General features: G+C 38.8%; 1 protein-coding gene across 3 annotated transcripts; it reads right to left on the bottom strand.

Moving 5' to 3' along the window:
- Nucleotides 1-136: 136 nt before the first annotated feature.
- On the bottom strand, nucleotides 137-23,521 carry NSUN7 (NOP2/Sun RNA methyltransferase family member 7). Of its 3 annotated transcripts, XM_075024951.1 has the most exons (15): nucleotides 23,272-23,521; nucleotides 22,650-22,736; nucleotides 18,468-18,756; nucleotides 17,906-18,265; nucleotides 17,451-17,509; nucleotides 15,928-16,058; nucleotides 13,148-13,300; nucleotides 11,686-11,866; nucleotides 9,877-10,087; nucleotides 9,099-9,242; nucleotides 8,254-8,355; nucleotides 7,575-7,692; nucleotides 4,155-4,272; nucleotides 1,936-2,588; nucleotides 137-672 (listed from the first exon to the last, which is right to left on the bottom strand). In XM_075024951.1, the coding sequence occupies exons 4-15, from the start codon at nucleotides 18,216-18,218 to the stop codon at nucleotides 624-626; spliced, it is 2,232 nt and encodes a 743-aa protein (XP_074881052.1). In that variant the 5' UTR covers nucleotides 18,219-18,265; nucleotides 18,468-18,756; nucleotides 22,650-22,736; nucleotides 23,272-23,521; the 3' UTR covers nucleotides 137-623. The 3 variants fall into 3 exon arrangements, with proteins under 3 accessions (XP_074881052.1, XP_074881059.1, XP_074881069.1); XM_075024958.1 differs by lacking the exons at nucleotides 8,254-8,355; nucleotides 9,099-9,242; XM_075024968.1 differs by lacking the exons at nucleotides 18,468-18,756; nucleotides 22,650-22,736; nucleotides 23,272-23,521 and having other exon boundaries at nucleotides 15,928-16,075; nucleotides 17,906-18,108.
- Nucleotides 23,522-23,729: the final 208 nt, after the last annotated feature.

Raw genomic sequence — 23,729 nt, 5'->3', positions numbered from 1 at the left:
ATCAAGATTCTAACTGGTTAGCCTCCATAACATTTCAAAGACGCAGACTCCTGAAAGCAAGATGAGACTGATTGTGGGACATCATGATGCAGATTACATAAGTAGCTCAGTAATTCTGTCATCAGACACATGTACATTCTTTTACAAGTAATTTTAATTATATTTAATAATGGATGATACAGATTTTGATTTAAAAAATTAGTTTAGGTCTCTAACTGCAGAATCTCTAAGTTTATTTTAAGCGTTTAACAACCATATTGAAAAAAAAAATCTCCTTACTGTCCATTCCTTTTATCGAACATGTAAAACCCCTCCTCCTCCAAGATGGTTTTGAAATAAAAATAGGGATTTTTATTTTTTTCCCAGTTCTACATGTTGCATGCAGGCAGGTCTAGACCTGTCCTTACAAGTTTGTTCAGAAACAAGAGTGGAGTTCATCCTTTTACTGGAACAGGTAAGGAGCACAGGTTACTCACAGGGATATGCAGCAGGTGAGTGACACTTTTGAATAGGACAGCTGGCTCAGATTAAAATGCTAAAAGAAATTTTCACTGATTCAGTGAAGCAATGACATTTATCTGATGAACAAGAGCCAGCTGTCTACACTGCTGGTGTAGTATCATTCACATCCTTTCTTCTAAAGGTAGTGCTGATCCAGCTACTTTGACTGGTCTGGGTGAAGAAAACACAGAACTGTTAGAACATTTTCTCTGGGTGGGTCTAAATCCAGACCTGTATGTCAGATAGGTTAATATTCAATACCATATTGTTGATGCTACTGGCAACACTCTTGCCAAGTATCTTAAATGATTGCATAGAGGAAAATTTCTCCTCTGGGCCACAGCTACCTTTGCCTGTCTGTATTGCTATGCTGTATTTGTTTCATTTCTGTTAACACTTCTAATCTAAATGCAGTTCTTGAGGGTCCTTTTACTGTCCTCCTGTCGTTGTTTGCCATTTTCTTTCTTTATACTGTCCACATTTAATACTAAATCAGCTTATTGTTAAAAGTATCTCTGTGTGTCCCTTTTATCCTCTGCTTAGATTGTAAGAAAGACAATTGTAGATATTTTACAGCTATTTTGTATTTGCTAGCAAGAGGGGAGGGGGTTAGAAGCCCACAGCTGTTTCCAAAGACAGACAAACTACTCAGTGTTCAGTCATTATTCAGCTGACTAGCAGTAACATTTATAAAAGTAACTTACTTTGACAGTAGCAGCTCTTTTCAACTAAGAACTGCTTGTGTTAAGAAAGTTGGTGAAAAGCAGTTATGAGCCGTGACATAGTCTGACATGACATTATGATGACAATTCAGTATTTTTAGCATGAGAATATTTTATGTAGTTTTTATTGTTAATATTGTGAAGCACACCTGACGAGAAACCAAGGGTATAAGAAGGGGGTAAGTATTAGAAAGCCTATACACAGGCTTTAGTGTACTTGGTGAGTTGCCTGTACAAAATTTTACATCTAGTTTTAGAAATAAAGGTGAGCTAACTGTCTTACTGTGCAAGGCTTAGTTTCCACATGTCAATGTCTAAACAGTAACTCACAAAAATAGTATCTAGTACTTGTAAAGAGAAATAGCCACTTACAAAATGCAGTGTCACTTTAAAAAAATCAATTTGAAATTGAGTATTCCTGCAGATCTATGCAGGTGGGGGGGGGGTGAGAGGGAGTGTATGCTTTAACTTGTCACTTTGACACGTACAGCAAGAAGCTATAGTTTTTTGACCTCACTCCCCCATACCATTTATCAGCCTTATGCAGCTGAGCTCCATTCACTTTAAAGTGCGATTACTGGTTTAAAAACTACTAACATGGCTATTTCTATGCAAATATCCCATAATGTATCTCTTTCCCACAGGAAGATTATCCTGCATAAAGGTATACTGTAATCTCAGTGCATTGATTAATATATACAGGAATCTTTACCTTCGGTATGAAGGTAGGGCGAAGTTTGAAGATTCTTGCGGCCGTGGTCGAGGATGGCTAAGCACAGCTGGCTTGACTACTTTAGACACAGTTGGTGGGAGAATCCTGCCACTCAAACCCTTTGCTTCAGTCCACCCATGAAAGCAGTGACGAGCTGATGAAACCCTGGGTTTGTTTCCTTGCGAACTTAAGTATGGCGTTATCACTGGAGGCAAAACAATTTCCACAGGCTTCAATACAACCCTCTTGCGTTCCGTGTGCGGCTTTCTAGCAAGTGTTTGTCTGTCATATGCCTTGCCCATAGACGACAAATGAGATGTGTGCTTCAGCACTTTAGGCAGAGCTGTGTCTGAAATGGGGTTGATAGATTTCTTTAGCTGATAGCTGTTTGTTCGGTTCACATTCTTTTGTTGCACGTTACTGACTGCTTTAGACACGGGAACTTCAGCCTTAATACTAGATACAGTTTGATGGTGAAGGAACTCTGCAATCTTCGGATCTATATGACAACCAGTAATATTACGTCTGCGTTGTTTTACTTTCTGCTTTTTCTCGTCTTCCTTTGATTTTTGTACAACAGTGCTGTCTAGTAGTCCTTTTGCTGCAGCACGAGCCAAAATGTCTTTAACAGACACATTCTCAGAAGGATCTTTCTGAAAATTTCAAAGGAGGCAACAATGAATCTAAGTCACAACACAGAGCTGCAAAATCAGTACTTTAATCCCAGATTCCTCAGAATTTACTCCACAAGACAACTAGGGCAGAATCTAGCAGAAAGACTTCAGTCACATGTGATAAATGGTAGCCAGACTATTTATTCAAGAAATTAAGAACGTGACTGTTGTGTAAAAAGGTATCTGAGCATTTGCTCTGCAGAGACTTTGCCCTCTACAGGCCTGAAGAGGGGAAACTAAATTCTGGACTTGGTACTACATGTCTCCCACATTGACGTGCTTTGTAACGTGTCTGTAGTAACATGCATATACACATATATAGAGAGATATGTAAGAGTGTGTGTGTGTATTAGAAATAGTTACTAAAATACAGAAATATTATCAATAACATTAAACATGAACAATTTCCATTATAATGAAAATCCTTGCTCATAATACATAAGCAAGGAAATCTCAAACTAGATTAACTAGGAACCAGGTCAACATCCAAATATACAAAGAGAAGCAATGGAGAAGAAACTATTTTCAACTAGCCAAGAAGAAGGTTTCTGTAAACCAGAAATTTCAGTTTAAATTATAAACATGTTTTCTGCCTTGCGGAAGATGTTCATTTCTAGAATCACCTAAAAATTGGCCATAGGAGCAATTGCTTCTGTGCATTAGAGGAGGGAAACAATATGGTAGACATATGTACACAGCATGATTAAATAAAACTTACTAGCTCAGGGAGCCAGGTTAAAAAATATTTTACATCATTGAAAAAAAAGAGGTCAATAATAGATAACTTGAAAGGCTTTTCATGTGTGATTCTCTTGCTCTTAATAAAATCTTCTCTTCTAATTTCCCCCAAGACACAAGCTTCTTTCAGGCACTGTAATTGCAGTGGTACAAATAACCAAATAAGATCTCATACCTTTAATTTTCAATGAAATTCTAATCAGCTCCCCCCCTTTCTCTTTTGGTGAAAAAAGTCCTACTTTTCTCAGACATAAGAGGAAAATGTTGATGCTCAGAGATGCAAACTAGTCCTTTAAGGCCTTTCCTCAGTAATGATGCCAAGACTTTTCCATTTACTCAGCAAAAGCCCCCTGCCTTTCAAGCCCGATTTGCATATGCCTTAGTTCTGGAAAGAAACATATTCATACCTACTTTATTCAAATTATATTGAAGTCTAAATCCCTACAGGTGACACTGTCTGCTTGGATACTGGGAAATCTTGGTGACATGTACAGACATAGCAAATAACTTTACTAAACATCATTTATCAGGATTCTAATCACACTGTATATTTCATCCCAAGGTGTGACAGCAACAATATATTTCCTCTGATCAGGAAGCTCCAGAAGAAAAGGCACATGTTGGAAAGCTGTGCTCAGCAGAAAACTCTACAAGTGGCACATTTCAACTGCTCACCTATTCTTTGTTCTTAAGACAACTAAAGACCAGCCATGATTTTTAATTGTTCCACTTCATATATTCTTTTGTTGAAAATGGCAGTACTCTTTTTCTGTGAAGTGTTTTTAAATGGTAATTTTCTTAGCTTACCTCTCTTGCTAGAATAGCTAGAAAACAACCACTGGAAATTTCTGATGGCTCCATTTTGAAAAAAGTTTCAGTGGAACCCTCTGAATTGGAGCAAGTAGAAAAAACAGGAGGAATAACCCTGTAAAAAAATAAACAAATTACCAGAAAATAATATTTAAGGATATAAAAGGAAATAAACAAGGATATATTAAAAGTAATGTCCAAATTATGTCTTTCAATGACAGTGTTAAAGAGCCTTATCTTCATTTTAAAATTCTGCAATTCAAGACAGACATAAGAACTTAAAAAAAATTCCCATTTTTTCCAATAATTCCTATTTAATTTTTTTCCATTCCAATAATTAAGTATATTAACCACCAGATAATAAATATCTCCGGTCTGCAATTACAAGTTGTCTATGAAGTTGGGGAATGCTCTGAAAACACTAAGCAGCACACAGAAATGGCAGAGGTGTTGACTTTGAGTTATTAAATATATGCTCATAATAAATAATGTATCTATCTAAGCTAAAACTCTTAGGTTAGAAAAATTTGCCTATTTGTAATAATTGAGTGCTGTTTTTTCAAATTTACAGTTTTGCAATGCATAGGTGAGGAAGACAGAACTAGCCTTTTCTCGTGTTCTCCCTGTATTCCAGTAATCCCTAGCTGTTATAAAACAGGCCTCAAGGACTCAGCTTATAAGGCTACTGAACTAGTACTAAGCTGTTTCAGTACAGAAAACGCTATCAAAACGTCCTTATGCAATTATTACCCCCCCTCTTCGCACTGCTGAGGACTGTAAGGTACAGCCCCTCCTCAATGCTCCAGTGATCCTCTTGAGACAGAGCTTTATTCAAAGATGGTTACAGAGAAATGCATTCGATATTTGTAAGCAATATCCTGATTTGGCTGGTGAGTTCATTTCTAATGGGAAGTCTGCAAAACTGTTTGTTCCCAAGTTTTCACTGTAATCTAGAGTTTCTGCACGTCCCTCAGAACTTGGTAAAACAGACTACAAGGCTCACACCCTCCTTGCATTACTAAATAAAACTCTATATCCTATGACACATAGGAGATTTTTGCTTTTAGATCTGGCCATTCAATGAAAAAAAGTGATACTCTTTATTTTGATTGGTATCTACAGATTACTGTTACCAGGAATACCTTTAATGGATAGTCTGACCCTGAAAGTTGATGCAGAAATTAACTCAAATTTGATAGGCCAAAGGGAAATGCATGAATAGTTTACACCTCCTCTATACACACCTGTTCACAGTGTGTACCCTCACATAAGGTAAAGCCTTTGTTATGAACTGTCATATCCTTAAGGAAAACTCAGCTTAGACAGTGGGTTCATGTTTGAAATCACCTATACAATTTCACAGCTGTATGACCCCCAAACTCCAGCATAGCCTTATTTTGGTTCAGCACCACTCCAGCACTGCAGAGTAATTCCAAAAGATGTAATACACATAGGCACAAAAAGCCTAAGAGCTTCCTGAAAGCCCTCCAATTTCTTGGGAAAGGAAATTAATATTAAATAGATCTGCAATGATCACACATGTTGTTTTATTAGTATAATTCGACCTCTCAAAGACACTACTGTGAACACAGGCTAATAATTCTGCAACAGTTTTTCATTCTATCCTGCATTCTTTTAGTCAAATAAGTTACCTAATTAATTCTAAGGAAAGTATACAAGGAACTGTGACACCTTAAACAGCTTGAGCTTTCATCTTAAGACAAGCATAATCACACTATATATTTTATTTATGATATTCTATTACTGCTCTGTTCATGCTGGTTACCAGCAGCTTTATTGTAGCAAGAACTATGCATGAAAACATCCGAGATGATACATGCATGACAGCAAAGGAGGAACTGATTCTGGAATCATTATTTACAAAGTTCAATCAGTCTTCAGTCACAAATTTGCTCAGGTCTGCAAAAATCCTGATGTAATTAATTGTATTCTCCCTTTCTTACCATCTGAGAATGCCTTGTATTTGAAAGTAAAAGTATAATTTGGGGGGTACGACAAATTTCATGATGTTTCTGCAAAATGCTGAATAGATTTTGGTTTGGCTTTGGGGGGGAGGGGGTTGTTTTAGACAAGGGGGAATTTTTTTTCTGAAAAAAAATTAAAGCTCTGGGAAAAAAAACCTCAGATTTTTTTTGTTGTTTTTAATATAAATTCTGTAATGAATTGATGTATTATTTGTGTTCAAGTAATTCAGAGAATTCTATTCCAAGGTCCCCCTAGTTCTCCCCACATAGTAACAGCTGCATAGAGGTTAAGACATGAGAGATGTCACAAAATTTCAGATCACAAAGGAAAACACAGTTTACAACAAAACTCGTTTTGGACTAGCATAGCATCATTGGCAAGACATACCCTGGTTTCATCCCATTTAGTGTAAAATTTCAAGCAGGCTGCTCTTTTTCTATTGGTGATTTGCAAGAAAGATGTGTTTTCTTGTACTGTATCTTAACATTATGCATAACATACCTCTTTTTAAAATTCTTTGGACTGGTGACAGTTAACATTTACCATTTTAATCATGCAAAATTTAAACACACTGAATGGTATCTTGAACCACAGTACTTCTCCCCACGATGGCCAAATCATTAACATCATCTAAGATAATATAAAATCTAAAAATACAGTATTACTCTCCTGTGCTTTTGGCAACATAAACTCTTTTAACCTGCATCCTGTACTCAACTATTGTATCCATGTGCAAGCAAGTGCCAACTGTTTGCATTTATCTACTGTGACTGAAAGGAAAATGCAGAAAGTATGCATCAGTCTTTTAACAATTGCTCCAGCTGACAGGGGTGACAGCTGACAGGTTTTAACTACATATAAAGTATACAACGCACGTACTTTTTTCATATATATTTGTATTTGTTATGATTACACAGGATGTTCTCTTACTGTAACCTGTCCCCCCAAAAGTCATTCATCTGAATATAGGGATGAGCAATCCTACAGCAGAGGTTCTTATGCTTCTATATTCTCACATTTTAAGACTTGGTTTCTTTTTCCTTTGAAACTGATCCTTCTAGGTGACAAGCTGAGAGCATGCTAGGAAGTTCCCTGACTTCTAGTCTCCATTTTATCTTAAATTAGCTTCATTCTTTGAAAACTCATAGGATGAAAGCAATAGCTCTATCAGAAGTTCACCACAATGTTATTTCCAACCAGTGATGCTTTTCTCCCATCTTGATTTCAGATGGGAACAAAAATATTAGATGAAAAAGTCAAGAGGATGCTACTTAGTACTCTCGTAACATCAAAAGGAATGCAATGAAAGGCAGCAAAAAACTATTTTAAATGTTAATCTAATGCAAGACACAGATCAGTCTAGGATAAGAATTATGCTATAATTTAAAGTTACACTTAATTTCTCCATAGACAAAACTACTCATTCCATACCTATATGGTTGTACTTTATTTCCTTCCACTCCAGATTCCAGTGCTTTTTTCACTACTAGTTCATTTTCTTCTGGGTAAACAGAACAAGTGCAGTAAACAATAGCTTGTACTTCATTAACTACAAAACAAACAAACAAACAAAATTTTTCTACTGTTCAAATTCTTCATGCACACAGTGATTTAGTAAGGACTGAAACCAGCATAAAAATTATGCTTGGATGTCATTTTTACCAATAAAAATATATCCTCCTGCATACATTAGTATTCAATCTGTAGTGGTTTTTAATAATTAAAATATTTTCCAATATTTGCAGATTTCAGCAGAAATTCAGGGCTGCATCCAGTCTTTTCACACAGCTACCAAAGGAGGCAAGGGGAAACGTGGCAGCATGCTGATGAAGTCAGACTACATTTACAACTTTTCCAAAGCAGAGTATGACTAAGCCAGTAAGCCAGTTCTCTGCAGAATGCTGAAGATTATTGTATTAAAGGCTGGTGAATACTAGGACACAGATACACCTTTAAACTTGAGGAGATCATTATTTAGGGGGGTTGGTTACACACTTACTGTTAACTAATAGAGTAATCAGCATATTTTTAACTATATAAAAACTGGTGGCAGTACAATGGAATTGATAGTACAAGGTGTTCCCAGAAATCCAAGAACTAGCACACTTACATTTCATTGCATGCATCAACTCATTAAGCTGCCTCTCAGCAAGAATACTGAGTTTATCCTCAGATACAGATCCTTGTAAAACATCTCTTAGCAATCCTGCATCTAAACGCAAAGAGTTGTAAATTTATTAACACAACTTGTATTAATGTCCTAAAATTCAGCTGCTTGCAGAAAATGCTTTGGTAACAGACCTGATTATTACTAGTGTTGCGGGAAGGTAGGTTTTATGAATTAAAATACCAAGGAACACCTAAATGATTCTTCTTTCCCTCTTTATCTGTAATTACTACTGCCTCTTATTTGTTTCTATTTAATGAAAACAGTGAATAGACTTATACAAACAATCAATAAAGGAATGTAATTGAGGGAAAATTATATATATTCATTGGTATCTTGAAATATATTTTCTACCTCTAGTCTTTTTACTTTAAAAGAAAGCCTATATACACTCTGCTCCCCAGAAGAACCCTCAAACTTCATACTGTTGACCTGAAATTGCCTTTACAAATCACTCTTAATCCTTCAGTGCCACCTAGAAAGACTTTGTTTTCTTGTTGAGAATCCTAAGATAGGCCAAATATGTTCTTGCTCACTTCGTGTGGAAAAATCTGGGTAATTTATTTATTCTTGTTTGTATTTCTATAGTAGCCTGCATCTACATTACACATACAGAATTATGCAAGTTATTTAATATACTATGTTTTATAGTAGTTAATAAAAAAAAAATCTAAAAAGGTATTTTATAAAATGATACAATTTACTGAAGCAGCTACAATGTCCAGACCACAATACTTGAATACTGTTTCTACCAGAAATCATGAGCTAGCTATTGTATCAAAAGTTACCTCCATGTTCATTTAAAATAAAGTCTATTGGATTGCCAACACCCAGTCCAGAGCATTGGGGTAGCAGCAAAATAACTTTTGCCTTTTGAAGTCTTGGGTCTGTTGGTCCAATCTCAGTAAAGTCTTCATGTAACAACTGAATATCTGAAAAATAGGGAAAACCTTAACAGTTCCACATGCAAGCAAGCCTGCATAATTTTAATGTAATAAAGGTGAAGAGGCTGATGTTACACAGACTTCCATAGAGCTACAGCCTGCTAGACCCAGATCCTCTGAAGTATGTCACACTGATTTCAAATAGAATGAAGGACTAGACTTTAGCATCTTCCACTGAAAATTCTGCTCATGGGGTTCCAAAGTCCTGTTGTATTCTGTTCTGTGTCCTCTGGGTAAACCAGACAAGTACATGTGTTTTGGATTACCACTCTCAGAAACAAGTGAAAATCAGACTGAAAGCAACAGCCAAGACACCAAATAAATGGACCCCAAAGTTCCCAGCTAAGCCAACCACTATACAGTAACTATTTATATGGAAAACTTCACCCTGACATTTCAGGAGCCTGCATCTATGACAGTTAATCTGCAACCTTTGATTAACTTGATTGTAGCTGAAAAGTTGTCAGTTCACCTTGTGAAAAAAAATAAGCTGTTACTGCCCTCCCCAAATCCTCAAACAAGAGATCTCTGAATCCTGATTTAAGTAAGTATGTTGTATTTATAGATATCACAAACATCTACATTACAATACTTTATGCATACCAACTGTTTTAACACCTACTTTTACATCCCATGTGACTGAACAAGTTCCTCAGTTCATCTGCTTTTGCTGAAGATTCTACACCACAAACAAAAATTCTGGACATGCTGTGAATTGTCAGCACTGACATATGGGCAATGGTCAGATGTGAACCTACGTGAGCCACTATAATGTCATCATCCGTATTCAACAGTGCCTGTGCAGAGTGTACAGCAAGGCTGCGAGACTTATCCTAGAAAATAATGACACAAAATTAAATATGACCAACTAATTTGGTTTCTGTGAGTGCCAACCTTCCTTTCCAAATTAGGAAAGTATTTCATTGTTTTCATGACAAACTGGAAGGAGGTGACGAGAAAAACTAGTCATGGATAGCTGCTAATACAGAATTAAATCAAGTACAAAACCAAGCATCTTATTAAGTTAAACTCACTTAAATTTAAATAATTTAATTCTAACTAATGCATAAGAAAGCATAATATCTATAGGTGAAAATAAATGTTAAGTGCGCATCACCTCCATAAGGAGGAACACTTAGTGACAGCCAGTTCCAGAAAAGACAAACATAGGCGACAATATGCAAAATTCATCGTCAGAGGCAGCTTAACAGAGAAATGCAGAACTATTCACACAGCTCTTGAAGATAATTATAGAAGAAATCAAGCCCTTACGGATCAAAACCTAAGATTCTTCTGAGGTTTGAACAGAGGCAGATTTGAATGCAAAAAGCATGTTTACAAGAGTAAATGATCTCATACTACAGATGCTGAAGAGATAGATACATATCAAACATTATCTCCATCAAATTACTTAAAAAGGCAAAGAGTGAAAATACAGACCACAGGTACCAAGTTTTGCACCAAATCTGGCAAATACTGGTGTTAAGGAAAAAAAAAAAGCTAAACCTTTAAGTTCCCATTAATGTCTACCTATCTACTTACACTATTCAAGTACCACCCTACCCCACCAGAGAGATATGAGTTTTTGAGGGTTCTGTTTCCTAACTTTGAATATTCTTAAGTAGTAACACTCAGAATTTGTTCTGGTGACCTATGGGGCTGTTATGGATAGTTCTTTTCTGTAAGTCTTCTATTTAAAATAAACACATTGAAATGAGATATTCAGAATTACTTTGTAAGGTGGGTAATAAATTTTTAGGCTAAAATTTCCGGAAAATGCTAAGCATCAAGTGAAAATGCTCTTTGAAATGTTTCTGTTAAGCACTCAAGAATCATCAGACACTTTAGATAATTTGCACTTGTGTGTTGTTGCAGGGTTACCCCAAACCACCACTCTACAACAGGAACCTCTGACCAATCTTGCCCGGGGAGGCTAAGGATAGCAAGTCAGGAAAAAGACCAAGTGGGGTTTATGGAGATTTAGGAACCACACTGCACAAAATACAAAGAAGCGTCATCAGTCCATCACAAATATGCAGTTGAGGAGGAAGAGATGTTCTAATATTAGCATACTATTATCTACTAACTTGGGGTAATGCATATAGAGTTACATAGAAACTTTCCTCACATTTTCAGAAGTGAGACTGCCCCTTTGACCACTTTTGACGTTTATTTCAACAGTTTTAAGATTAAATTTAAAACATTTTACTATTTAATTGTAGCTATCAATTATAAGCATTAATTGCATGCTAAATTTAAGTGAATCAGTTTCTAACCTTCTGATTATTAAAAACGTCCAAAACCTTTTGAGTGTATGTTGCTGCCTGACTGATTTAATAAACAGGACAGTCACGCAATACATGACCTCATTCTAATGCAAAGCATTATTTTACTTTGCAGATCATATTATTCAAGGGTGCCATCAACTCACCTGCAGTAAGAGTTTGCAATCTGCAAAAAGATCTAAGTTAAGCAGTTCTTCTTTAAGAGAGGAAGGAAAAAACAATACATCATTGCAATGTTGGTCCATACAGTACGTATAATGGTCGAAGTCTAAAACAGATTCAACTCTTGTGAAGCCCTTCTTCAAATCTCTGAAAACATCTTGAAGGCTGTTAACATACAACTCTGACCATTAAATATACAACAGTTACTTAAGCAATATAGTTCACACTGATTATATAGATTTTTGCCTTTTATTTTTTTAGTGTGTGTATATGCATATATATATATATAAAAAAAATGCAACACTGCCTAATGCAGTAGGGAAGTTCATTCTATTTTAGGCATACAAGTTCTGGTTTGAAACAATTAAGTTCGTAAGTCTGATAAAATAAATTAAGAAAAGGTATGTGTCTCCAGAGGATGATTCAAAGCATCAAAACATAAATGTCCATGTGCTCAGGAGACACTGTAGCAAATTTACTGCTTAAATAGTTTAGTTCTTTCAATTGCTTTCAATTTAGCCCAGCTTGCCAATGAATTTAATGACTGGTAACTCAAATAATCCTGGTGTAAATGTTATGAAGGCATAAATGCTAAGGTTTGCAATTCAAATATCACAGAGATTTAAAGGTGTATATACACCAAGACTTGTTTGCTGAAATGCAGTTTCAGACAGTGCCATAAGCTTATAATGGTACATTAAACACAGAATCAATGCAGCGGCTTTTAGTTCAGTCTTACTTAAAGGTTGCAAAATCACAACCAGAATGAGACACCTTCTCTATCTTGAAGAGCCTCTAACCTAAGCACAGAACATTGGTCCAAGACAAGAGCATGAAAACAAAATTATTGAAAACGTAATAAAATGGATTACCTGTCTAACAAAATAGGTAACAGGATAACCTGGTATGGTTCATGTATCAGTTACTACAGAACTAGGAACACCAGTGTTACATAGATGGTAGCCCACTGAATATAGGGATTTTAAAAACTGTATTTTTATTTGAAGTTTACACTATCCTTACAGAATAACCACCAGTATTAAGTATTGTAACTGTCTTAACACCCTTTGCCAATGTTATGGCTTATGGTAATACACCCATTTTTAAAGAATTTTTCTCTTTCTCTATTTTTTGTCAGAGTTTAGTTGCCCATATAGTTTTTTCTAACTTTATTTCCTCATTTATTTGGTGAAAGACCCACACAAGCAACAGAATAGTAAGAAAAACTGTTTCACAACTTTGTTACAGTTTATGAATACCATTACTGCAATATATAAAAACTACAAACAAACATAACGCAATGTCACTGGACTAAGCAGATTTTACTGTAAGAAACTGAAATTGCTGTTAATAATATAACCTGGAAATTCTAAAACAAGTGTGTAGTAAACTATATCACCGCACCTGTAAAAACGTCAATATTAGATGATACTTTAAAGATCTTACCTGATTTTAAATGTGTTTATCCAAACACATAAAGGTAAAGCAGAAGCCCTTTGTTCCTGCTTCCGTACGGTTTCTGGTAGAATGTATTCAATTGAAAGAGCACCATGTTTGATGCGACATCTTGCTAACGCAGCTGCCAATTTGGTCCTAAAGCTACAAAAGCATAGTCACAAGTTTAGTAAGTTTTGTAAATGTTTACATCAGCTACTAAAGTGCTACATTTCTATTACAATACTATCTTGCTCAGAAACCAAAACCAAATGTGAGGCCTCATTTTGCATGTTTTTACAGAAAATACACAGTTATAGGACATTTTCTACCCCAAACAATGGTAGATGTAAGGTCGTAGTACATAATGAGACTATATTACTTCCATGCACAAGGGACTGGAATTATGACAGATGACTCCCAAATATATCCATTTTCTCAGAAAGCTAAAAAAGAAGCAAATGTTTTGGAACTGCAATCTGTGGAATACAATCACCAGATTTTTATGTGTGTCTGAAGATATAAATACATGTATGTGCAGAATGAGCATTTGATGAAAGCTGACCTCTGAACGTGTACAGAAACAACGCATGTATGATGGCAACCAGGAGTCAGTTTTATTATTATTATCATGTGAAAACGTCAGAGAAAATATTCCCAGACTTTTCTTCCCACAAGCTTTATGCATAATCTCGATACGTGATACTTCAAAGCAAATAAAAATTGCTGGTGAGCTACTTCAGATGTCAAAGTATGTTACTTACTGCCCTCCAGCAATGCCTTGCACTTATGATAGTCATTAACTTTCGGGGCTATTCTAAATCCAGCAGCAACACAATTTTGTCCCACAAATGCCTGCTGAGTTCATCAACAGACTGACAAAAGAAATACTTGAACACTACTTAAAATGTTTACTTCACATATCCTCCTCTTTTTTGTTCTAATTACTTAAAAGAATAAATATTTAACAAAGTCCCATAATAGAAGTATTGCTAAATGAATCGGCGTTATTCCATTCCATGATGTCTTGACTCTATCACACTCATATTTATGCATGTATGTTTACTGAGTATTTCTTTTCTAAAATTCTATGAAAAGTTTCAGCAACTCCAAAATAAGACACCTTTTTTCTAGCAAAATAATCCACAATATAAAGATGGTTGGTTAGCTGTATTTTTTTAAAATATAGGAATATGAAAATTTCCCTTCAAACAAGGTTCTCATTAAAAATAAAAACAAAGCCCACAAAATTTGAAGCTGAAAGACATCTGTAATATTGACAATTATAAAAAAAAAAGGTATTGGTTATACAAATCTGTATTTCTGCTAATATATACCAGCACCCATCTACAAGAAGGGCCAGAAGGAGGATCAGGGGAACTACAGGCCTGCCAGTCTGACGTTGGTGCCAGGGAAGGTTATGGAGCAGATCCTCCTGAGTGCCATCACACGGCATGTACAGGACAACCAGGTGATCAGGCCCAGTCAGCATGGGTTTATGAAAGGAAGGTCCTGCTTGACCAACCTGATCTCTTTCTATGACCAGGTGATCCACTTAGTGAATGAGGGGAAGGCTGTGGATGTTGTCTACCTAGGCTTTACTAAAGCCTTTGACACTGTTTGCCACAGCATTTTCCTGGAGAAACTGGCTGCTCGTGGCTTGGATGCATGTACTCTTCGCTGGGTAAAAAACCGGCTGGATGGCTGAGCCCAGAGGGTTGTGGTGAATAGAGTTAAATCCAGTCGGCGGCCAGTCACAAGTGGTGTTCCCCAGGGCTCAGTATTGGGGCCAGTTCTGTTTAATGTCTTTATCAATGATCTGGACAAGGGGATCTAGTGCACCCTCAGTAAGTTTGCAGCTGAGACCAAGTTGGGCGGGAGTGTTGATCTGCTCGAGGGTAGGAAGGCTCTACAGAGGGATCTGGACAGGCTGGATCGATGGGCCGAGGCCAATTGTACGAGGTTCAACAAGGCCAAGTGCCGGGTCCTGCACTGGGGTCACAACAACCCCATGCAGTGCTACAGGGTTGGGGAAGAGTGGCTGGAAAGCTGCCCGGCAGAGAAAGACCTGGGCGTGCTGGTTGACAGCCGGCTGAACACGAGCCAGCAGTGTGTGTGCCCAGGTGGCCAAGAAGGCCAACGGCATCCTGGCCTGTATCAGAAATAGTGTGGCCAGCAGGAGTAGGGAGGTGGTTGTTCCCCTGTACACCTGGCACTGGTGAGGCTGCACCTCGAGTCCTGTGTTCAGTTTTGGGCCCCTCACTGCAGGAAAGACACTGAGGTGCTGGAGCGTGTCCAGAGAAGGGCAACGGAGCTGGTGAGGGGCCTGGAGCACAAGTCTTATGAGGAGCGGCTGAGGGAACTGGGGCTGTTTAGTCTGGAGAAGAGGAGGCTGAGGGGAGACCTTATTGCTCTCTACAACTGCCTGAAGGGGGTTGTACCGAGGTGGGTGCTGGTCTCTTCTCCCAAGTAACAAGCAGTAGGACAAGAGGAAATGGCCTCAAGTTGTGCCAGGGGAGGCTTAGATTTTTAGGAAATTCGAAATTAGATTTACGAAATTAGGAAAAATTTCTTCACCAAAAGTGTTGTCAAGCCCTGGAACAGGGTGCCCAGGGAAGTGGTTGAGTCACCATCCCTGGAGGTATTTATAAGACATGTAGATGTGGTGTTAAGGGACACGGTTTAGCGGTGGACTTGGCAGTGATAGGTTAATGGTTGGACTCAATGATCTTAAAAGTCTTTTCTAACCAAAATGATTCTACAATTCTAAAAAAAATTCTTAGCATGTATACTTGTATAGATAACGCTCTGTTTTCCGAACTTCTGCTACAGGTTCCTCTTCATCAAAAATCTCTCGTGCTTGAAACTTTCGGTCTTGTAGGTCATAAAGCATCACAACAAGCAAGCTGGTTAATTCATCTGGCTGCAACAGAAAAGCAACTGGATAGAGTAAGTGACAAAAAGCATGCCTTCTGCAAAAAGATCCATATCAAACAGCAGTCTCCCATGTAAAAGGCATTAAAAACTCCAGTGAAATGCTTATTTATAAGAATATGAAAGTAAATCCTCATGGAGAGCAAGTAAAACACTGAAGAATTTTTTTAACCTCAAATACACAACTTAAGAGTTATCTAGCTTACCAAAATTAAAAACGTTCTCCATACACACAGATAATATACTATATCTTAACAACTTTTAATGTTATCAGAATTTAAACTCTGAAATTATATTCTCATTATAAAGTAGTTCCTTGAATAGCTAAGCCAACAAAACCCTGTCTATCAGTTTGTCTCTTGTGGGATTCTTCGGTATATAACAAACAATAAGCTCCGTATATAACAACCATTCTGCAGTTGGGACACTTGTAAAATCTCCTTCCCATGTCTAAATGTTTAAACCAGGAAGCATCTCCTTCTTAGGGACAGTAATTAACAGCATTTCTGTTACTTTTGTCTACCTCTTTTCATGAAATTCCTACAGCTCTTATGCCTTTGAAAATTCTTACCTTCTCACAAATATGACCAAAATTAGCCAGAAAACTCAAGTTATTAGGGAAATACCACCAAACACAAAACATTACCACGTAAGTCTTATTTCCTTGCAAAAACAAGGCAAAAATCACATGTGTTAGATCATTTGCCTGCTCACATCAATCTCCACAAATAGCATCAGTTCAAATTCGTCTTGTAATTTTCAAAGGCACCAAAGACTGAACTGGAAGGAACAGCAGATTACTCTGCCAGCTCTAAATTTTCTTTTCATGTCAAAGCAGGAAAGCATGCTGAGAGAGTAAACTGGACCAATTTTTGCCAGTACAAGTACAATATTTGTATACAGTACAGTTTGCCCTGGAAATGAAACATGGGTTCAATGCATTCTTTTGTCTGATGGGCTTCACTCCATGCTTTACAACTCCCAGGGACAGGAAGGGAACATGACTTTTTTCCCCACTCACAAGGGGACACAGCTGGGAAGGAAAGCACATGGACATGGACTGGCTCATGGACAACATCACTGAGCAAGTATTACACTGCAGTAAGCAGTACGGTTCACTCTCCTACCTTCTTTCTCTGAAGGTTTTGATTCCCACCAGTAAGGTGCAACAGGAATCTCACAGACAACATATCTAGTACCTTGAAGATTGAAGCTTTAGACAACTAACCAAAAAGGACAGCAATATTTCAGTCTCAGGCTACCACATAGTTCAAAACAATAAATGTTGTTTTGAAGAATGTTGCAGAATCCTCAGAAAAGATTCTAATTACGTCAACTCAGAAAACACAAAATTTACTTCCTCACAAAAATGTTCACTTACTATTGACTGGCATGGGTAAACACAACTATCTAACAATATTTCTTCAAGAAGATCTTGATCTGCAAAAAAAAGAAAATATTGACAAGTTATGCTAAGAAATCTAAAAGATTCTATGGAAGAGAAAGAAAAACTTACAAATAACTAAAGAAAAAGTTGGAAGTTTAAACACCATTGAATTTGCCCTTAATTTTCATCACAAACAGTAGCATGTCTAAATAAGTATAAATCCTTTACATGAAAAAGTATAGAGTTTAAATGTTCGATTTCACAAAATCCTAACAACACTTAGATATATTCAAATATTTGAGGGATACAAGCAGTCTAGGAGTAACCTGTAGTTTAACAAAAAATTCTCCATATCTCTGCTGTCAGGCAGAAACTAAACACTTTCTTTTTACATATTTTCTCTGCTGCATCATTTCTGTTGACAATTCTTAGAAAAGTTTTGTACTTACATTTTAGAGCACTGAAAGCCAGTTCATAAGATACATGCTGGGAATACTCATCTTTAAAAGTCAGCGTGGGAGGTACTGAGTCATCACCATACCGCACCAATATTCTATCCTTACGCTTTTCAGTATGAATGCCTTGAAAAATCTTAGCTGCATTTATGTATACGGAGTCATGATAACCATTCTTCTCAGTCAGAGTCTTTGTTCTTTTTTCAACAGATCCTTTTTCATCTGAAATTTTCATTTCACTCAAGTCTGAAGTATCATTTATAACATCCTCATGTAAAGACATCAAGTTACTTTTAGAACCTGGCATTTTTCCAGTTGCTGATCATGTAAGTGCAAGTCACAATCCTGCTGCCTCTGCAAAAAACGAAGTTTGTATTGAATTATGAAAATGTCTTTTACTAGAATACCATTTTCCCTTCATTTTCAAGTTTTCAATAGAATTTATTTTCTTTTTTAGGTTCTAATCCTGCAAATACATATATACATATATCATGTATACTTCTACACATCTACCATCTTACATATAGTAGAGAAGTATTCATAATAGTTTCCTTACCTTATTTATTTTCAGTAATGCAGATACAAAGACTGGGTACTTGTTTCAAAGAGGCCAGTTCTTTACAACAAATGATCCTAAACAGACTATATGCAGAGATTTGATTCTCTGTGTCTAATAAGAAGCGTCATTATTGCAGACAGAACAGTATCTCTTACTAGGAATTCTCCTTTAGTAAAAAGGCACTACAGAAATGTCAAAGCAGCCATCGTCTCTTCCAAAGAAGAACCATCTTGAAAAAAGCTGCAGTGAATTCCACATGCTTGTCCACTAAACTGCATATCTGATCCTAAAAATGGATAATAGAGATCACCTAAGTATCAATGTATTTAATGTATTACCTAAACAGCACAATTTTAAATGCAGGAAATCCATTCTGACAGTCTGATGATATTACCCAACTCTCCATAAGCCCATGGGTGTTTCTTAAATTTTCTACAAATTTTACGTAAGCAATAAAATAAAAATTACTTTCCCCAGAGGTGGAATAGAGCTTCAATAAAAATAAAAATAAAAATCCCTAGTGTTAGTTGAATCCAAAAACATACTTAAGTTCTACATAAAACCTACTTAAAGTATGTCCATCACCGTGCCTGGATTTACACTGTTTGCTGTGGTTGTTATAATAGGCATTTATGACAATGCTTGGAGGCTTAGCTTAAATGTTCAGAAGAGGACTAAGCCAAGACAAATTTAGTCACAGAGGAAAGCTTTTTAAAAAAAAAACCAAACCAGTTGTCTTGTCTGGGGAAGAATAATACAAAAGAATCATGAGGAATTTAGCAGCTTTAGCACAGAAAGCTAGGCATGGATCCAGTCCTAACAAACAGATCTAGATATTTTGGGATTAACAGCACAGAATAGCAGAATCGTTCTTTTTGCCAGTCTAAAAATACAAAAAAGAAGGTGATATTCTGACCAAACAGAAAGGATCTTCTCTTTTGCTACATAATTTAGTTCAGTACAACCATTCTCAAGCTTTTTTTCCCTGCGCTACCCCACATTCCTGAAGATGAATTACATACCTCTTCTCCCTGGGTCAGACATACTTGCCCAGCATCCTTTTTTTCCTCTCCCCTTTCCTGCCCCCCTCACACAAAATATAATAGCAAAGGAGGATGGCAGCACACAGGGTTGGAGGGGAAAGGAGGAACACAAGCTGCTACTTCTCCAGCAGGCAGCCATTAAATGCCCCATGCTGAGCCAGCATTCCCCCGTTCAAACTCCCTTTCCTGAACACAGGGACACTCGGTCCCTTCCTCCCTTCTCCAAGACCAGCCCAAGTCAGTGTCCACCCAGCCCCAGCTTGGTCCAGACAATCAACCAGTGTTGCTTCCTGAGTTCTGGTGGCTCATGTGGAGGAGGCCTCATCTCCTTTCCCAGGATTTGCTCCCCAAAACTGAGAACTGCTAACCCTGTCCAAGCCACTTTTACTGTCTCTTTACCAGAGGTCCTGGGCCTCAGACAAACAGCTCCTTCTTGCAGGAGTCAAGCACCAACACCCTTAGTGTCAGATGCAGCAGCGATGGACCCATGGAGCAGGTGTAAATTTATTTTATGAAGCCATATTGAAACAGAACAAACAGCACTATCAAAAGAAAGCACTATTCTTCACTAGAATAAAGTAACAGATTACCTAAACCAAACTGAAACTCTTGTGCTTAGAAAGGAAAAAAAATCGTAAATGCTTTCAGGATGTTTCACACTAATTTGACCAGAAGACACATGTATGAGTTTACAAAAACAAGGACAGCATCTAACAGGGACCTGGAGCTCAAACTCCTTCTCCAGCTGAACACAAAATATTCCTTTTTAGAATATGTAACAAGTGAACTAATGTTTTTGGTGTCAGGATTTTCAAGACTTGCAGGGTTCCCGATTACTGTTTGTGACTTCTCTGCCAAAACCATTTTTGCTGACCTGCAAGACACACTGCTATTAAGATGATTTGATGAATACATTTTCCCAAAAGACAAATGCCATCTTAATAAAGATGAGATGACATTGCTCTGCCCTGTGCAGACACATTGCACGGTTGCAACCCTGTAAATCACAGCTTGGATTACTGAACTCTGTGCAAAGCAGAGAACACCAAGCTTGATTAACACGAAGCTCAGCTGGGAAGAACTAGTGAAGAGAGAAAAGACCCTGCCTTTGTCTATGGAATCAGTGAGCTGAATCTCAAGGAGATTACTCAATTGAGGGGGAAAAAAATCCCTCAAGGTCCCAAGGAGGCCATCATTCTCCTAAAAGAGAGAATGGCCTTCCAAGTTGAAAAAGACTTTTTTCTATTGTTTAGTTAAGAAAATCTTCAAATGAAACATGAATTTGTTGTTAGGGTGTCGCTGAACAGAGATGAAGAAAGAATGTGAAAAGTATTCCTGAGTCCTACAAACGCTAAATCAATTTGATTTGGACCCAAATCCAGCATCTCTCCATACAGTCTTAGCACATTGACTCAATGTTAAAAATACATACATAGTCTCAGTGATCTATCTGGCTGACTAGAGGTACAACTGCCTCATCTACAAAGCAGAAACTTGCTGTTGCAGTAAAGTTTCCAAGTTCTTGCCAATATACTTCCACACTGTTTTCCTTAAACTTGATCAGATTTGCAAGTTAGAGTAGTAACAGGGTATGCAGAAGGGAACTTAAAGACACATGTGACTAAAATTTAACAGACAGCTACTGCCCAAGCTGCTCTCCGTGACACCTAGAGTTCGTGTTGTAAGCAGCAAGCACCTATCTCAGGACAATATTGGTTGTTTCAGCACAGAAAACACACAAGAAAGTATCTCCCCACTTCTGCTTCCAAGTCGTAATCCATTAAACTGCTGACAACGATCAGGACAACTCGCTGCTAGCACAACAGTTCAACGAGCAATACCAGTAGCTCACAAGGCAAAGGAGGTGCTTCTTGTGTACATTATCTGTGCAAAGGGATGTACAAATCTCTGTTCTGGAAAGGCTTGTATTATGGATGCAGATAACACTCCTGCAACACAAGTTACTGTTATCCAAGTACAAACAATAGCAATAAAGATGAGAAGACTGCAAGTTTCCAACAGCAGAGTGGGAGCTAGAGAGGAGGCTGGGGAACTACATCAGACTATACTGCTTTACAGCCAGGCAGTGCAAGGTAGGAAGCCCGGAGGCATTCATATTTTTTCCTATCTTTTTCCAAAGACTGAGTGGAGCTCTCAGCTGCTCTAGCAGGCTCTGTATTTGAAGCATTCAACACATCTAAGACTAAGCCCACAGGAAAGCCACTGGAAGAGCACCTGAGTGAGAAAGGACAAAGACTTTATGCATATGGTCTGAGGAAGCTCTTTTGAACAAAACATTGGAGGTAACGTTTCTCTCACTCCCTAAACCATTTGGGAAAAAGTAACACATCAGGTATCTGTCAGGTACCCTTACAGGATGCCTACCAAACAGAACTGTCTCAAGACCAGCAGAGTCTTAAATATGTAAGAGAGTTTTAATCATTGCTTCGCAGTACCAGAGATACACTACCCTTTTAGCCAGTATGCTTGCCAATGGGATTGAAGAAAAAATGGATTCATATGTTTGAATGGTCTCAGTTTCAAGTGAAGCTGTCCATAGACCATATGGTTTTGCAATTATGAACTAACAGCACTAGATAATACAGCATTTGTGGCACACAATAAAGATCCACAAGAACAGCAGATAAAAAATTATTCCAGTTTATATGTAACTTCACTTAAAGGAAGATAACTAGTGTATCATAAACACTCCGCTTGAAAGATGGCTCCAGCTTTGATTTAATGAACTCAGGTGAATAGAACTATAACATTTATTCACTACGCAGCATAGTAAAGAATTTCCACACACTCCCCTCCCCCAAAGTCACCAGTTCCTCTGTTTATATAGGAATACATGTATTTTTCCTATTTCTTCAGCTACCACCTTTTTCAGTAGCCTCTACCACTATACAATTCAGGAAAAAAAGATAAACGATAAACAATGCCACAGCACCTGTGTTGTATCAGGCATGGCAGGTAGCCTGGCCACCCAGTACTAATTCACATTATCAGGAATTAATGAAAGTGGCACTGTGAGCACGGACATGGTTTCTTATACACCAACAAACAGTAAATCCTTGACAGCCATATACTGTAGTTTTTGTCTTATTAATTTTATGGGTATACATGACCATACCTGCTTTCTAACATCAACTGCGACTGTCTGATACAGAGTTTCAATGGATCGCAAAGCTTCTACTGTCCCCAACTTCAGGGAACTAAGCTGGAGGGAGGGAAGATTAGTAGTGAAAGTCAGGAAAAGAAGTCAGCCACGGGACCATTCCCCAACTCCGCTTTGTTTATGAGAAACGGTCCCTATTGACTCATCGTACAGTCACACAGAAAACAAAAAGATACTTCTTCGTGCAAATATGCAAAGGGTTTCTTGAAACACTGGGCTGAAAGGCCTTAAAAAAACAAACAGACCCCCAAACCCACACAGGCCCGCACGGGGCGACTTCTAAACCCTTTCCCCTCAGCAGCAACCCAAGGGCCCTTTTTCTCCTGACAGGGCTTCTCCCGCTCGCTTCTCCCTCCAGGGACGGCGGCGCCCGGCGCTGCGGGGAGCGGCGGCCCCGCCGGCGGCCCGCCCTACGCTGCCGCCGGGCCTGAGGGGCTCCCCCGGGCCGCGCCGGGGCAGCCCCGGGTGCCGGAGCCCCGCTGCCGCGGCTGCAGCTACCCCCCGCCCCAAGCCGGGCAGGGGGCCGGGACCCCCGACCACCCCGCCGGCGGACCCGCACACCCCCGTTAACCCTTACCCGCCAGCCAGCGCTTCCCCCCGGCCCGGCCGAGCCGCCGCCCTGGGCGGGACGGGCGCCCCGCCCGCAGGCCCCACCTGCCGGGCCGCGCCGCGCCGCGCCGGGGCTGCGGACCGTTGGGTTGGGGAAGGGAGGCCGCCACCCTCTGTGCTCCGGCGGGGGGGTCCCACTGCCCAGCTCCCCCGCCTGCCCGCGCCTCCCGCCAGCAGCCCCCCTCCGGGCCGGGCGCATTGGTTCGGGCCGTGGCGGGTGCGAGGGGGCGCTGTGAGGCGGCGTCAGGCGGCGGAGGTCCTGTCCCCGTCCGGCCTGAGGGGCCGGGGCTCCATCTCCCGGGGCCGGGCCGAGCTCTTCCCTCCAGGGATTCGCCAACAGTCGCATAAGTAATTAAGAAGCTACAACAAAATGGCAGGGTCCACCCCGGCAACGGCACGCAGCGGATGTGCGCGCGTGGGATGCGT

This window comes from Buteo buteo, chromosome 1 (assembly GCF_964188355.1).
Source record: "Buteo buteo chromosome 1, bButBut1.hap1.1, whole genome shotgun sequence".
NCBI lineage: Eukaryota > Metazoa > Chordata > Aves > Accipitriformes > Accipitridae > Buteo > Buteo buteo.
Note: the sequence above shows the minus strand (reverse complement) of the source record. Positions and strands in the feature narration are given on the sequence as shown.